At 45.3% G+C, this 17,448-nt stretch overlaps 1 protein-coding gene across 1 annotated transcript in view; it reads right to left on the bottom strand.

Annotated features, from left to right (window-relative positions):
- The window catches only part of LOC137299846 (protein AF-10-like), a 123,359-nt gene that overhangs the window by 92,598 nt on the left and 13,313 nt on the right, over nt 1-17,448 (bottom strand). The window contains 4 exon segments of the mRNA XM_067968778.1: nt 9,526-9,619; nt 11,321-11,424; nt 13,443-13,552; nt 15,660-15,714. Coding sequence (XP_067824879.1) covers nt 9,526-9,619; nt 11,321-11,424; nt 13,443-13,552; nt 15,660-15,714 — 363 coding nt within the window.

Raw genomic sequence — 17,448 nt, 5'->3', positions numbered from 1 at the left:
TTACGGAGGCTGGAAGGCGGGAGGCTGGCCAGGAGAGCACTGGAATAGTCGAGTCTGGGAGGTAACAAAAGGCACGGAAGAGGGTTTCAGCAGCAGATGGGTTGAGGCAGGGGTGGGACTGGTCATGTGGCAGTACTGGATTTCTGAGCTGTAAACTAAAGCAAAATAATCTGCATGAAAAATGCATCAGTCCTAAGGCAGTGGTTTTGAAAGTAATATGCTGTAGCAACATGTACATTCATATAGAGAACAGGCAGATGGTGCATTAAAACAACTGACTTCAGATTTAACCACAGGGCTAAACCACAAGGCATTTTTTCACCCCATTGAACTCTTACACTCTTGTGCACACTCCATGGGATTGTGGATTTCCTTTAATATTTAGTCTTCTAGCTTTCCTGTTTAAAGCTCTACCTTTGGCTGGAGCCATTAGTTCTGCTGAGTTATGCTTCAGAGCTTCATATCATGCGAGCCCCAAGTGGGCCTGGTGAAGTATCAAGACCAAGCTTGGCAGGGTTGTGCCATCAGCTGAAAGGGAGGGAGCCTTACACAGGTGTGTGGGAAGCTATGTATGGAATGAAACACTTTTCTTCCCCCCCACCCCCCCCCCCACTTGATCGATCGGCAGTGATTGCGGCAAGTCTGAATTCCGATCTCATGACGAGGGCGAGCAGCTGGGCAGATGCCAGACACTTATTCAATGGATGTTTTCAAATATACCTCTCAAGTTAGAATCGACACAAATATGAACTTTATTTTCCTTCCCCCACCCCCCTTCCTGCAGCATTGATTAACGTGAGGTACAGTTCCATGGGCACCACTCACTCTCTAGTTCCTCACACATGCGTGAATGCAAGGAACTGTAATGTTCAACTGTAATTACAACCAAGCCCAAGTTTGTCCTCCACATGTGCACACACAAACACAAATTTTACAGCACAGCTCACTGAACAGTGATCAAAAATGGGAATCTCAGCTGAACGTTCCCCTTCATAGCCTAGGATGTCAACTGTTGCGTTCCTCCCTCTCCCCACCGTTTGAGATCTCCCAACGCAGTAGAGATCCTTCATCACACTTGGGATCTTCCTGGTCTGTATGGATCAGTTATGCACTCAGCAGCCCATTTACCAACTGAGCCAAAGCAAGTTCACTCGCACGGTGGCATCTTTCTTTTTTTTGCAATAGACGACCATTTCTCAAGGCACCTGGCAGCAATATACAGGGCAGAAGAGGCAACAATCACACTGCTCCACTGAGATGCAGCTAATAAAAGCAGATTCATTCTCAAGTGTCTCAGCTTGCTCTCAAGTTCGATCCTATAGAAATTAAAGAGCGTCTCCCCTCCTCAAACCCTGCCCCAAGAATCTGCCATATAGATTTACAAGCATAAAACAGAAAAACATTAATACTCAGAGAAGTACTCTCCTTAACTTGCAGTCATCTTTACAAAAAGAAACTGGGTTATATTTTGTTAGGACAGAGCTTACAGATTGATGGCCGGAGAGGAGCAAACAACAACTTTCACTTACTTAGCGCCTTTAAGGTAGTAAAAATGTCCCAAGGCGCTTCACAGGAGTGTCAAACAAAATTTGACACTGAGCCACATAAGGGGATATTAGGACAGGTGACGAAAAGTTTGGTCAAAGAGGTAGATTTTAAGGAGTGCCAGAGAAAAAGAGAGAGAAAAAGAGAGAAAAAAAAAAGAAAGAGAAAAAGAGAGAAAGAAAGAAAAATTCCAGAGCTTAGGGCTTGGGCAGTTGAAGGCACGGCCGCCAATGGTGCAGCGATGAAAATCGGTAATGCGCAAGCGGCCAGAACTGGAGGAGCGCAGAGATTGCGAGGGGTTGTAGGAGGTTACAGGATTAGGGAGGGGCGAGGCCACTGAAGGATTTGAACACAAGAATGAGAATTTTAAAATCGAGGCATTGCTGAACAGAGAGCCGATGTAGGTCAGTGATCACTGGGGTGATGGGACTTGGTGCGAGTTAAGATACGGGCAGCAGAGTTTTGGAGAACTTATTTCCTCTCCAGTGGAGACCCATCATTTCAGTCTCTGCTCACATCAGTGATACACTGATGCTGTGACTTACAGGAACAACCCGTCTGGGTCCACTGTCACTCTATTTAATACTTTAACTTATCCTGGGAGCTGGTCTGTTGTCGGTTCTCTGCCAGTACTAGCTTTTCTCAGCTTGGGAGCGAGTCTCTGTATCACTACCCAGGCCAGCTTGTAATCTCAAAGTCAATATTGGTATATGTAGTCATTCCAGAACTTGTCTTCCATGTAGACCACATGGGTGGAGCAGCATCAGCTGGGAGTAGAAGCCCAAAAAAGCTTGTTCTTCACAAGAGGAGAAATGAGTCACTAAATCAAAGATCTTCATCCCAGAGGGATTAACATTCCTAATTTGATTTTAAATATTATGTATAGGCGTGGGAGTAGTTGACGTATTCTCCCTTTTAAGTGAAACTGGGAAGAGTCAATTCTCTCTCTTTCGGAGTACCACCATTTTAACTCTATTTTTAAAAATAAAAAAGAAACTTTTGAGCCAATAATTCAACATCACTCCATCTTCAGGGGCTCTGTATCTGCCAAAGTACTGGGAGCATAACACTGACTACCAAAGAAAAACCCCAAACCAACCAAGCCAAACCATTGTAATGCAAACAAAAATTCTAGGAGCACCCACAGAGCCACTAGTCTCCAAAAGGGTGAGGGAAAAATCAAAAACCAAGGGTATCATCAACACAAATCACCATTAATTATGACAACCATGTACATCAATCACCATCCTTTCAACGATGATCATCATTAATACAACAATCGCCATCTATAAATCATCAATACCACAAATCAAAAACAAAACAATCATGGACATTAATACAACCATGGACACCATCAATACTGAAATTACCAACGCAAAACAATCACAGTCAACACAACCCAGTCGCCAACAACACAACAATCACCATCAACACATTTGATAAAACAGTTCGTGCTACTTGTATGAAAACACCCTCAAAATAAAGAACGTTTTCACAATGGGCGGGTGCCGACATCACCATTACTGGAATGAAACTTTAAGACTATCCAGACATCACTATACAGAGAATAAAGCTCAGCTGGGAATTATCTATGAGCGGTTTGAGATGATGTCAGAAAAATGCAAGACCAAGGCTCAAAGCAGTTCAGAATAACTAAAACCCAATTATAGTCATCACTCTATAGATAGATTTTTTTTGAAGAATATATTGTATTCATTCTGCTTTTCATATTGCCAGATATCTCGGGATGTTGTCATGCTTATGCCTAACTTTGGAAGGATGAATGTGCCGAATTATGTGAGGAGCATTCACATAGAAACAAGTGACTCACAGTGAATCATGATATTCAGCATATATTATACATACTAGCAGATCTCCCATGGCATTGCTCACAGGTAGGCTAGAGGCTGGAACATGGATGTGTTGTTTAGCTGCTAACTTGACCTGACTCTTTTGAGGCCACATTTAAGGCACTCACATATAGGTAACTGACCTAAATAGGCAAATGCTGGTAAGTGTAGCTCCTTGTAAACTCTGAGGGGCAGACAACAATGGCAGCTGCTTCTAAATTTCAGAAAAACCCATTATAAAATGACTCTGGCTTTCTTTCAAAGATTGTTTTGCATCTCAAACAAAACACGACAGATGTGCATTACATGCAAGATCCATAGTAATGGATAGACTGATAAATAGATAGAAAGTCGCGCATCTATTGTGTCTCTGTCAAATTTTCAATAGCTCCAAACCTCAAAGTGTCCTACTTGAAAGTGCATGTCAGGCATGCTCTGGATTGGCTCAAACACCATATTCAGAAAAGAGCAGAAAATCATAACTGAACAGGAACGAAATCTGTCAGTGAACATGTAGCACCTTAAAAGTACTTTTAAAAAAAAAGAATCTGCAACAGCAAATAGCCCTTTAATTGAGCACAGGCGGTGGCTATTTACAGCAATTAGACTTTATGGCCTTAAAGGGATAGGCCAATTAAACATACATTCACATAAGCAGAAGAATTACATATTGCGTGTTGTGCTTTGATAAGGAGATCTGCTAACATAAAACAACAAAAGTGAGATGACACATAAATGACCACCTCAGATAGGGACTCTTAATGTTGAACTATTTAATCTATTTTTTTTTCCTTCCCAAAGTTCTCTCCTGAGGAGTAATTCCTGGCTGGGGTACAACTTCACAGGCAACAACAGCCCTCTGGTACCTATCCCAAGTGGTCATTCTTTATGTGTAAGCCTAGGCAATGAGCTTTGGAAGGCTGTTTGACATTGGGGGGCATCCCAGTTGACCCTGATCCTTCCCTCACCCACGTGTACTTTCCAACCAGGGTTACTGAATAGTTATCAAATGTACTTTTTGTTAGCAGTGTCCCTAACTCCAGCCTCTTCTCATTTTTACAACTGAGGCAACAATGTTGACCGCATACACTGGCCTCCATCTATTATTAGATCTGTCCTAACTTAGAGGTTAATACAAGATTAACACAAACCTTCCTCGGTTTGCCATAAAGGGACCTCAGCTCATCTTGAGAGTGGGAAAACTAATCACTGAGGCCTTGGTTATAAGCAGCGTTAGCTGAATGCTGAAATTTCTTCTGCAGAATTTTTTTTTTAAAGTTCAAAGTTAAATAGAAATCTAGTCCCTTATAGGCTACAAAAAAAATTCCAATCCAGCAAACTGCTTAAATGAAGGTTTCATGTTTTTTCGCTCTCCCTACGTCACCAATTCACGCTGAGGTTTGGTTCCTCAGTGATTAGTTTTCCCATTCTCAAGATAAGCTGAGGTCCCTTTATGACAAACCGAGGAAGGTTTGTGTTAATCTTGTATTAACCTCTAAGTTAGGACAGATCTAATAATAGATGGAGGCCAGTGTATGCGGTCAACAGTGTCGCCTCAATTGTAAAAATGAGAAGAGGTTGGAGTTAGGGACACTGCTAACAAAAACACTGGTCGTATTTTGATGCCTCACCGAATTAGTCATTTATCTTACGTGATCCCAGACAGCGCACTCGACAGCCAAAACCTGCACTTGCCAACAGAGGTCACCAATCAGGTGCAGGAACCCTGGCTGATTCTTCCCCTTCCTTGTTGTGGGCTCCAAGACCAATTGTAGCATCCCGACCCCCACCTTGGATGTCAACTAACATAGTACAGACTGGGCCTCAAACCAGTCATCCTCATAGTCTGGATGGCCCAGATACACTGACCAAACCCACTGGACCATTGGGGCGAGCTCTTATTTTCAGTGGCACTGATTACAAGGAGGATCCATTTAGTGATACTGAAAGATTAGAATGTATGTGACTAGTATTCCGTTTACATAGGGAACCTGTGGTTCTAGGGTCAGTCGTACATCACTGGTGTGGCATCACTCCTGCCCTGAGAAGCAATGGACACCACCGCAGTACATAGTTTTCAGCCGGGTCTCTGACACCAGGGGTACCTCAGCTTCCAGCATCAACACAGACATCAGAAGCGGAGGCCAGCAAAGAAGTATGATCCACCAAAACGGCGACCGATGTGCTGAATGGTTCCACCATCCTCATTAAAAGCAGCAAAGCAATTTGGCTATCACAGGCGAAAACCAATAAGTCCAGCCATTGAGGGAGGCACCAGGAACAAACAGAGTTTAAAACAACTGTGCATGTGAGAATTTCCAGTCGCTTGCCAAGAAATAACCATTTCCACAGCAGCATGAACAGTATCAGCTGCGGCAAACGACAAGGCAAGTGTGTCAGCTGTGGCTCAGTGGTTGCACTCTTGCCTCTAAGTCAGAAGGTCCTGGGGTCAAGTCCCACTCCAGGACAGTTGAGCACAAAGTCTGGGCCAACACTCCCGATGCCCGTACTGAGGGAGTGCTGCACTGTCGGAGGTGCCACCTTTCGGATGAGACGTTAAACCGAGGCCCCATCTGCCCTCTCAGGTGGATGTAAAAGATCCTATGGCACTATTTCGAAGAAAAGCAGGGGAGCTCTCCTTGGTGTCCTGGCCAATAGCTCTCCTTCAACCATCATTATTCAAACAGATTACCTGGTCATTATCTCATTGCTGCTTCAGGGATCTTGCTGTGCGCAAATTAGCTGCTGCGTTTCCTACATTACAACAGTAACTACAATTCAAAAGTACTTCATTGGCTGTAACGGGCTTTGGGACATTATGAAGTCATGAAAGATACTATATAAATGCAAGTTTTTTCTTTTAGTGACTATCCAGTTACCTTCGAGGGAACATTGCAAAATATTACCTTCTACAAAAAACAGTGCTGCATCAAAATATAAAGGCTTGGGTTTTCTTTATCAGCCCCTCCCCAGGCCGAGAAGTGGAACATCCTGCCTGTCAATTGTCTCTCTATGGTTCTCATTCTAGCCTCGAGACATGCTTACAGAACACAAGCAGGAACACAGAATCAGCACGGCAAGGACTTTTTCCATTAAGAAAGTAACTATGTTATTATAGCCCTGATAGCTCAATTGGTAAGTGCACTATTAAATACAGAACTCAACCACACTGACCAGGAAGGTCCCGGAACTATGCGGAATTTAGCTGATCACAGCCAAGCAGTGTAGATGCTGCAATTGGCCTCTATGGCATAGAAAGAGGGAAAAAAAGAAATCAGCCAGGGTTCCTGCTCATCACCATTCTGGCGGAAATGCACCTGGAATTTAGGAAAGGATTTGGTTGTGATGCTCACTGTAGCTGAATAGCCTGTTAGTACTCACTGTCTAGGCTCAGACATGAACATAAAAAGGGATATAGAAACACCAGAGAAGGTGCAAAGGAGATTTACAAGGATGATACCAGAACTGAGAGGTTATAACTATCAGGAAAGACTGAACAGACTGGGGATCTTTTCTCTGGAAAAGGGAAGGCTGAGTGGTGACCTGATAGAGGTCTTTAAGATTATGAAAGAGCTTGATAGGGTAGACATAGAAAGATGTTTCCACTTATGGGGGAGTCCAAAACTAGGCATCATAAATATAAGAAAGTCATGAATAAATCCAATAAAAAATTCAAGAGAAACCTCTTTACTCAGGAGAGTGGAACTCGCAACCACATGGAGTAGCTGAGGCAAACAGCATAGATGCATTTAAGGTGAAGTTAGATAAGAACATGAGGGAGAAAGGAATATAAGGATTATGCTGAAAGGGTGAGATGAAGTAGGGTGGGAGGAGGCTCGTGTGGAGCATAATCACCGGCATAGACCAGTTGGGCCGAATGAATTTACAGCACAGAAATGGGCCAATGTAATTCTATGTTACAATGGTCAGGTGTACAGGGCATCAAAGGGTTGCCAGCACCAATTGAAGAAACACCAACATCAGAGAGGAGGGGGTGGGGGGGGGGGGGGGGGGAGGGGAAAGAGATGGAGAATGAAAACACAAGCAAGGGGAAAAAATAATTATGTATTGTTAAAAATAAAATCTTAGGGGTTAATATGTTGTTAAGCCACTGAAAAGCTTTGTTGCTGCAGTTAAGTTGAATCCCCTGTGTCTGTGCTATAGGCCTCTTAACACTCCCGGCCATCTGTTAGTCTGCACGCAGTGAATAGGAAATGATTTGGCATTTTGGAATTCAAAGATAATAAATTGACTCAGATACAAGCTTTAAGAGACTAAACAGGTTTCACTGCAGATGGTGGGGTATGGCAGTCATTAATCTCAAGAGAGCCACATCTTCCAGCAGATACTTTGAAATTACTCCATGTATATTCTCAAGTCACTTTCTTCCACTCCTTTTTACCACTCCCTTCAAGCCATGTCATGCATTCATCATTCTGTCCAGCAGCAAGCAAGTCGTCCCCCCCACCAATAACTCATTGGGTAGGGTCAAAATACACACAGCTCAGCTCAGGCATCAAATGCACAGCCCAGGAAGATCCCAGGATCGATCCCCTGCTCCGTGCCAAGCTAGCTGAACTCAGCTAGGATGGCAGTATTATTGGCCTCTTGATTATGGAAAGAGCCAAAGTTCTCTCTCTTTATGGCTATCCAGTGATCGAAGTTGGAAAGTTCACATATGTGGGGGAGAACAGGTGAGAATACATTCAACTATGATGCCTCTTAGAGTTTAAATTTACTGTTGACACTCTCTAGACTTACACAGGAAGAATGAGCAAGGCCAATGTGCTATTTTTCATATGCAAATGTCAATAGCACATTATATCCTAAGGAGCTTCATGGCCAATCCTTTCCACACATGCACCAACTTTTCCATGAAACCAATTGTGGCCCTAGCTGAGATCAGTTGACTCATTGTAGACTCAGAATCGAACCAGAGATCCCTGGCAGTGCACATTGAGTCACCAGAAGAGCTCCATTCTCAAACTGAATCCACATTCAGTGGTGTGAATTCAGTATAAATTTGCCAATAGAGTAGCCTGGCAGATGCTTTAATTGAGCTATCCTGCCTCCAATGTCTTAGCTAAAGTAGTCAATCCGACATTGGAAGGTGCTGTGTTGGCGCCAATGCCTCAGAAATGACCCCTCCCTGGCCTCGCCCCTCCCTATTTCTGTAACCTCCTCCAGCCCTACAATGTTCAGAACTTTGCGTTCCTCCAACTCTGGCCTCTTGCCCATCCACCACTTCTTTCCCACCACGATTGGCAGCCGTGCTTTCAGCCGTCTCGGCCCCAAGCTCTGGAATTCCCTCCTTAAACCTCTCCGCGTCACCACCTCCTTCAAAACCTTCCTTAAAACCCACCTCTTTGACCATGCATTTGGTCACCTGGCCTAATGTCTCCTCCTTTGGCTCGGTGTTAATTTCTGTCTGATTACATTCCTGTGAAGCACATTGGGACATTTTACTCCGTTAAAGGCGCTATATAAATGCAAGTTGTTATCATATCACAGCACACATTGAAACCAGTGAATCCAAGTACCAGTGCACATCTAACACTCTTAAGGGTGTACTGAAGTAGATATTAAGCAAGTGCTAAGGCTTTCTCTAAAAACACAGTGCTTCTGCAATAATAAAGGACACACAAATGAATAAGGCAATGTATGAGGAAAATTAAACAATGTAAACAACCCTGTGTGTGCCCTCCCGATGGTTTACGAATTTATCCAGTTAATAGCCGAGCCATACAGGCCAAAAGTATCCCAGGTTGAATCCCAGATCTCAGCCAGGGCAACAGTAGAGATGCTACAATTGCCTGATCCTCTGGATTAGGGAGTGGAAATTTGGGTAGAGTCCCCACTCCTGATTGCTGTCCAGCGGCCATTGATGGAAGTGTAGACGTTGGCCGAGGTTAGGATTGGGCTTGGTTGAGATGGCCACTGCGCTCAAATCGCTTGGTAACACTCATAGACAAGATGAAAGTAATGGCCACTTGTTCAAGGGAATGGAGGGTGAATGTGGAACCTACACCAGCAAGGAGTCAAATCTTTAGAGGATGGGGGCAGGGGGAGAGGAAGAGGAGAAATCTGGAAAACAAATACTTGCAAGTGTTGAATTATTAGGCTGACTTACCACTTTGTTGAAATGGTACTTGCAGTAACCGCAGTACTTCACGTTATCAATTTCGGAGCCTTGTTCTTCACACAGCAGGCCGGCCATCTGAGCGCTGAGAAAAACACCACACGTCACTAACAGAACTCAACATTCACGCACATCAAACCTCAAGACAGCCCAGGGTCAGTTGGCTTCACAGAGGCTCTCAGGCCAGTGTGAGGTCGTGACCCCTCGCTGTCTGCAGCGGGACGTTCCTCAAAACGAATGCCGTAGAACGGCCTGGAGCAACGGAGGGACATCCTTCTTGAGCGTTAAAATTGATAAGAAGAAATTTCATGAAAGATCAATTATTTAGAACTCGTAGTACCTTGAACAAAAATGCACTTCCCCTCCAAAGCCCACAAAAACAACTTGCATTTATATAGCGCCTTTAACGTGGTAAAATGTCCCAAGGTGCTTTACAGGGGCGATTACATTTGATAACCCTTGCCTTCCTTAATGTCCCAAGCACATCACAAGAGGGGGAATTCGGTCCCTGAGCACGAATTGAAAGAGCAATTCGGGTAGGTGACTGCAGGCAAGGTCAAAGAGGTAGGTTTGGAAGTAATGGAAGAGAATTCTAGTAATGAGGTGAAATCCAAGGAGGTAGAGGGAAGGGGTGTGGTGATGGCTGAGGGGGGGGGGGGGGAGATCGGGAGGAAGGAGGAATCCAGACTCAGAAGAGCAGTAATCCAAGCTGAATGGAGGCCGGAGACAATAGCACATGGTTAGCATGAACCAATCAGAAAGCCTAAAGGGACTCCACTACATTAAGTCATAAAAAACTGTGCCAGTGTGACACTTTTTAATTTCCTACACTAGCCTCTGTGGTGTGTGCTGAGCACTAATTTGATGCTGAATTAAGGATAGTTTTGTGCTGTGGGCCCCATGGCCACAGAAATAGGTCGAAACTACTCATTCATTTCATTCTTAAAACGTCCGTGCCACTTGTCTTGTGCTGGCTTCGAATTCGATTTTATGGGGGGGGGGGGTGGGGGCAGAATCCTGCCACGCAGTGGGTAGGTCCACCCACTCCATTTTAACAGCACCCACCCCCCCACCCCCACAAACCGGGTTTGTGCCAGACAAGCGGGCATTAAAACGGGGTCCCAGGTCCCAGAGGTAAAAGGTCAGTGCCTAACTCACCGTGCCACTGAGCTACAATGACTCCTGCAATTCCAATAATGTGTGCCTCTGCATGTTTCTCTAGTTTTAACAAATGTATATAGAGAAGCTGGGGTTGTTCTCCTCAGCGCAGAGAAGAGATTTGATAGAGGTGTTCAAAATTATGAAGGGCTTAGATAAAGTATAAATAACTAAAGAGAAACTGTTCCCATTGGCGGAAGGGGTCGAGAACCAGAGGATACAGGTTTAAGGTGATTGGCAAAAGAACCAAAGGCGACATGAGGAGAAACTTTTTTATGCAACAAGTAGTTATGACCTGGAATGCGCTGCCTGAAAGGGTGGTGGAAGCAGATTCAATCGTGGCTTTCAAAAGGGAATTGGATAAATACTTGAAGGGAAAAAATTTGCAGGGGAAAGAGCAGGGGAATGGGACTAACTGGATGGCTCTTACAAAGAGCTGGCACAGGCTCGATGGGCCAAATGGTCTCCTGTGCGGTAACCATTCTACGATTCTCATCTCTAGCCCTTGTTCTGTGCCTCTGTTGGAATTCTACCTCGGGTTGAGTCATCGCCTTCTAGGCGGAGTGAAAATTGGACTTCTTGGAGGGGTGTGGAAAAAGGTCCATTGAGTTTTTGAAACAATTCTCACCAAGTGACGTGGAAGGCTTGCCGGCATCCGTGTCGGTTACAGGTCATACAGGCTCCCGTGGCCGCTTTGCTCTCCCGACCTTGTTCTTCACAGAGATAACAGGTCTAAAAACAAAAAAAAATGACTGCTGTTAATTTACACTCCTTTCCGTTACCACACCACCAATTTAATTTCCAGTCACGCTATCGGTCCTGAACAAGTGGCTTTGACCATCACACACTCAACAGCTTCTTATGCAGAATGATCATTAAAGCGATCGTCCTGGAATAGCTACAGCACCAAACTGTCCTTAATCCAAGCACCAAATCAGTAATCTAAGGTAGAGACACCACAGGAATGTGGGGAAATGAAAAAAGGTGTTGCACTTGGCTGCCACGTTTCCTACATTACAGCAGCGACTACACGTCAAAAAGGTACTTTAATGGCTGTAACGCACTTTGGGACGTCCTGAGGTTATGAAAGATGCTAAGTAAATACAAGCTCTTTCTTTTTTTCAGTGGCACAGTAGGGAATGCTGTTCTGAGGTTGGTGCTGAAGCACATTGAAGGGGAGCTTAACTCTACATGACTGTACACCTCACCTGGGAATACTTGAAAGTGTTTCGTTCCCCAGCCTCAAAATCATTCCCCTCACCTTCGACTGATCAAGGGTTGCCCTCACACAAAAATAAAAATCGAAGTAATCAGTGGAAGTTGTTCCAAACAATATATGAACCATCTCCAGTCATGCTATCGGTCGTTAACAAGTAGCTTTAGAGGTCATGCACTCAACAGCTTATCATGTAGCATGATCATTGAAATGGCTGTCCTAGAATAGTCTCCTCCTTCCCTCACTGTCTGGGACTACAAAACTGGCACAAGTGACTGCAAAACTACCACTGACCTGGGGGGCAAAGGGGCGGGGGCGGGGAGGGGGGAAAAGAGGTTCCCATACAGCCAGAGATTAGTACACAGATCTCCCAATGGCTCTGCAATTTATCCAGTGAGGTGTTGAGCACACAGGTCCCAGGTTTGATGGCTGGCCTCTGCTGTGTAAACTGATCTCAGTGGAGGAGTGGCTCCCAGTCCAACAATGCCTAGATTTTAAAATGGTTTTCAAAACCCTCCATGGCCTCGCCCCTCCCTATCTCTAACCTCCCCCAGCCCTACAACCCTCCAAGATCTCAGCGCTCCTCCAATTCTGGCCTCTTGTGCATCCCTGATATTAAATCCTCCACCAATGGCGGCCGTGCCTTCAGCGGCCTAGGCCCTAAGCTCTGGAATTCCCTCCCTAAACCGCTCCGCCTCTCTACCTCTCTCTCCTCCTTTAAGACGCTTCTTAAAACCTACCTCTTTGATCAAGCTTTTGGTCACCTGTCCTACTATCTCCTTATGTGGCTCGGTGACAAATTTTGTTTGATAACACTCCTGCGAAGCATCTTGGGACATTTTACCACGTTAAAATGTGCTACATAAATGCAAGTTATTGTTGTTGTTGTGGGGAAGGTAGCTCTGGCCAAGGTCACTCATCGCTATCTATTGACGCCTGCTGAAAATATGCATCAAGAAGGACAGGGTCAGGTTTGGCTGCCAGCCGACGATCCCGGTCAAGGCTCTCACATGGAAACAGTGGGCACAGGGACAAAGCAACAGAAGGCGACTGGTCCTGATAGATCCATAAAAAGAAATACTTGCATTTATTTGGCGTCTTTCACGACCTCATGCGCATCACAGGCAATCAAGTACTTTTTGAAATATACTCACTGTTGTAATGTGTAAACACGGCAGCCAATTTGCACACAGCAAGCTCCCACAAACAGCAATGAGATAACGACCAGATCAATTGATTTAGTGACATTGCTACAGGGATAAATACCCCAAAAAGAGTCAGCACTTTAAAGAGAGATGGGGAGAAAATCTGACGAGAATGAAGAGAAATTTGTGTGGCGAGGAAACAAACAGAAGAGAAAACAGTAGTTGAAGGCGAGTGAAATTTTTAAACTCCACTTTTTTTGGTCTATAGTTTAAGACTCTTATTTACCTCAGATGGCAACCATATAAGGGTTATAGAAACGAGGTCAGCCTGAAACCGCACATCACAACACTGCCATATCCCTCGTCGCCTGTAGCAGGAGAGTCCTTACCTTATTGAAGCGTTCATGGGGCACGTACTGCAGCACGATGGGTTCCATGCTGATAACATTGGCAAACTGTACTTCAGGAACGTAGAGAGCACAGACTACGTGGGCCCAACCTACACACAGGAAACAGGAGAAAGAAAAAGCAGGAAGACGACATTTATTTATACTAGCTCAATCGCTAAATTTAAATCTGAGGTAGATAGCTTTTTGGCAACCAAAGGTATTAAGGGATTTGGACCAAAGGCGGGTATATGGAGTTAGATCACAGATCAGCCATGATCTTATCAAATGGCGGAGCAGGCACGAGGGGCTGAATGGCCTACTCTTGTTCCTATGTTATTGTACTTACTTTACAAGAAAAAGGAAGAACTTGCATTTATATAGTGCCTTTCACAACCGCAAGGTGCACTTTACAACCAATGAAGTACTTTTTTTTAAAAAAGTGTAGCCACAGTTGCAATGTAGGGAAATGTGGCAGCCAATTTGCACACAGCAAGATCCCACAAACAGCAATGAAACAAATGACCAAATCATCGGCTTTTGATGTTGGTGGGAGGGATAAATATTGGCCCAGGACACCGAGGAGAACTCCCCTGCTCTTCTTCGAAGAGTGTCATGGGATCTTTTACGTCCACCTGGGAGGGCACACAGGGTCCCGGGTTTAACGTTTCATCCGAAAGACAGCACCTCCAACAGTGCAGCACTCCCTCAGTACTGCACTGGAGTGTCAGCCCAGATTATGTGCTCAGGTCTCTGGAGTGGGACTTGAACCCACAACTTTCTGACTTTGAGGTTAGAATGTTACCAACTGAGCCAAGGCCAACAATCTCTCTGCAAACTCTCTATTTATGCTTTTCCTCTCTTTTTCCCCTCTCCCCCATTGGATTGGGCCTATATTGTACCAATAACAGCCATTTTGGGCCGCTGTGCGACATCTGTATCAGGCCCAGTCAGTTTGAACAACTCCAGCACAACTTGCTGACCATGTTGTTATGTCAAAGCTGAAGCTGGTCTTTCTTTCTTAAACCAGTCATAGGAACAACAGGCCACTCAGCCCCTCGAGCCTGTTCCATCATTTAATTAGATCATGGCTGATCTGTATCTTAGCTCCATGTATCTGCCCTGGTTCCATATCCCTTAATACCACTGCCTAACAAAAATCTATCAATTTCAGTTTTGAAATTTTCAATTGACCCCCAGCCTCGACAGCTTTTGGGGGGAAAAAAAAAAGTTCCAGATTTGCACTACCCCTTGTGTGAAGAAGTGTTTCCTGACATCTGACATCACCCTGAACGGCCTAGCTCTAGCCCCCTTAGTTCCAGACTCCCGCTCCAGAGAAAATAGGATAGATAGAGAGAAACTATCAACTCCTTTAAGATCATCAAACACCTCAATTAGATCACCCCTTAATCTTCTATACTCAGGGCAATATAAGCCTAGTCTATGCAGTCAGATGTGATCCTCAAGTAACGGAAGACAAGCTTGCATGACAGGCTGTGTTGAGAACACAGCTGCACTATAGCAAGCACTGTAAGGTCTTCCAAAGTCAGATGTTTTTGACTTTGCTCTTCCTCCTCCACACTCTCCTGATGGCACAAAGCCACGTTTGGATCCACAAGCCCTCCTATACTTGGGGAAAGTGGCCATTCATCACGTGTGAGTTGAGGTAGTGATTGCTGGTGAGGCTACTTGACCACGACAGGAATCGGGCCCGCCTGCCATACCTCATACAATTCCAATCACATCTCTGTGAGTCAGTGCCAAGTGAGGCCAGCCACTTCCTCAGAGGAAAAAGGAAAAAAAAATATATAGCTATAGGGCCATCCTGGCATAGGCATGCCTTTCTAAATCAAGCAAGAAAAGGAGCAGGGACATCATTGAATCTTAGCTCGATCAATATCCCATATCCTGCAAGCCCTCAATGACCAGAGGCACAAGGAGCAACAAGCGGGGGAGGGTGGGGTGGGGGGGGGGGGGGGGGGGTTGAGTGGGCTGCAAAAACAGCCCCCACACAGTATTGTGCGCGAGAGTGAGCTATTGATGCATGTTACAGGCGAGAGGGAGGTTAGTCATTCTCTTATTACTTGGGGTGGTGGGGACGAGATGGAGGATGCAGTGGGGGGTAGGAGAGCGCCCGCGAGAGGGAAGAGAGAGCGCGAGCGCAAGAGAGCCATGAAAATATATTTACATAGCCACTCTCTGCACCAGTTTGCCACCTACCTCCATTATCCGTCCTCTTGAGGGCACCGTCTTTGTGGGGACAGAGTTCACAGCGCTGTAAACAAAGCACATGGTTCAATTGAGTAACACTTCAATCTGCTTTGGGGCAGCCATGAATCTTGGGTGGGGGGGGGGGGGGGGGGGAGGGGGAATAAGAGGTGGGGGTGACCAACATTTGCCCAGTTTAACCCTATAACCAAAAAAACCAGGGCGAGGGGCGATTAAAAAAAAAAATCACTGTCTGAATACAAAGATCCGACAGTAAAGGCAAAAATGGATTCTCCAGGGTAAACACACAGTGTTTTTCAAATGATGAAATGGAAATCCAGATTTTGTGTTTCTTTTTATTAAGTTAGCAAAATTATCACCCCCAGAACGGGGCCTGGGGGGAGGGGCAGTCATCGTCCGTGGAACCGTACGCCAGTATCAGTCTTTGCCCTGAGGACAGAAAGGAAATCAGCTAGGGTTCGCACTTCCGACTGGTGTCCACCAACTCTAGGTTGGAACATGCACATGTGGGGACAATAGGGGAGGACAGGATCAGCTGTGATGCCCTCCACGGTCAAATAACCTGCCAGCGCCCACCGCCTAGTCTCAACTCGTAAACAAACACACTTGGGAGGGTAACCAGAGGGCTGCCTGGACCGCGGCAACAGTCAGTGCTGCAAGTGAAGGAAGGGAAGAAAAATCTAGAAATCAAAGCCATAAATAAACACTGAAGGGCTATGTCCAAACTGGCCATCCGCCCACAAGAACTGAGATCCCTTCTGCCCAGTCTAGTCTCTACCAGGCTGCCGTGTTTAATTTATTCTCAGTAAGGCTCATTGCTTTTGTTAAGGAAGGTTAGCGTTCGCAGTTTAAAAATAGGCACATAACGACTTTCCAAAGGCTACCTTTTACAGTCAGCAGTTAATATTTTACGCAGCATTTAAGGCTCTGGGGACATGACTGTAATATAAACAAGGCAGCGCTACCAGAGGCAAGGAAAGCAGCTGCTACAGGCTGCCACTTTTTTCAGGTCACAGGCTGAGTTCTCGGTCCATCCCCACATGGGTTTTTTGGGCTTGGTTGTGATGTCAGATCCGAACAGCGTTCTAACATTTTCCTGCTGCCCATATCCTATCCCGCACCAAGTCCCGTTCACTGTTCACCCCTGTCCTCACTGACTCCCAGTCTATTAATGCCTCAAATTTAGAATTCTCATCCTTGTGTTTAAATCCTTTCATACCCTCAGCCCTCCCCATCTCTGCAAGCTCCTCCTCAACTAGACTTGACTATTTCAATGCTCTCCTGGCTAGCCTCCCATCTTCCACCCTCCATAAACTGGAGTTCATCCAAAACTCTGCTGCCCGTATTCGAACTCACACCCAGTCCTGCGTTAATCGTATCCATGTGATTTATATCAATTAGTGCTAATTGTATTCAGGTGGTGTGTATCAATTGGGAACTCTCTTGTATCCATTAGAGATCTGATCTAGGGTGTGGAGCGGGTGTAATGTGGAGCTCTGTGAATAAAGGCTTGAAAGCAACTGAAGACCAGGCTCCAGTACTCTATCCTTCACCACCGGACTATCCAGTTTATTACATCCGGATCACCCATCACCTCTGTGCTCGCTGACCTACATTGGCTCCTTTGATTGGCAACGCCTCGATTTAAAAATTCTCATCCTTGTTTTCAAATCCCTCCGTGGCCTCGCCCCTCCTGATCTCCATGACCTCCCCCAGCTCTACAACCCTCCCAGATCTCTGCGCTCCTCCAATTCTGGCCTCTAATGCATCCCCGGTTTCC

The sequence above is a fragment of the Heptranchias perlo genome, chromosome 30, assembly GCF_035084215.1.
Source record: "Heptranchias perlo isolate sHepPer1 chromosome 30, sHepPer1.hap1, whole genome shotgun sequence".
In the NCBI taxonomy this organism is placed as follows: domain Eukaryota; kingdom Metazoa; phylum Chordata; class Chondrichthyes; order Hexanchiformes; family Hexanchidae; genus Heptranchias; species Heptranchias perlo.
This window is presented reverse-complemented; position numbering and strand designations above follow the sequence as displayed.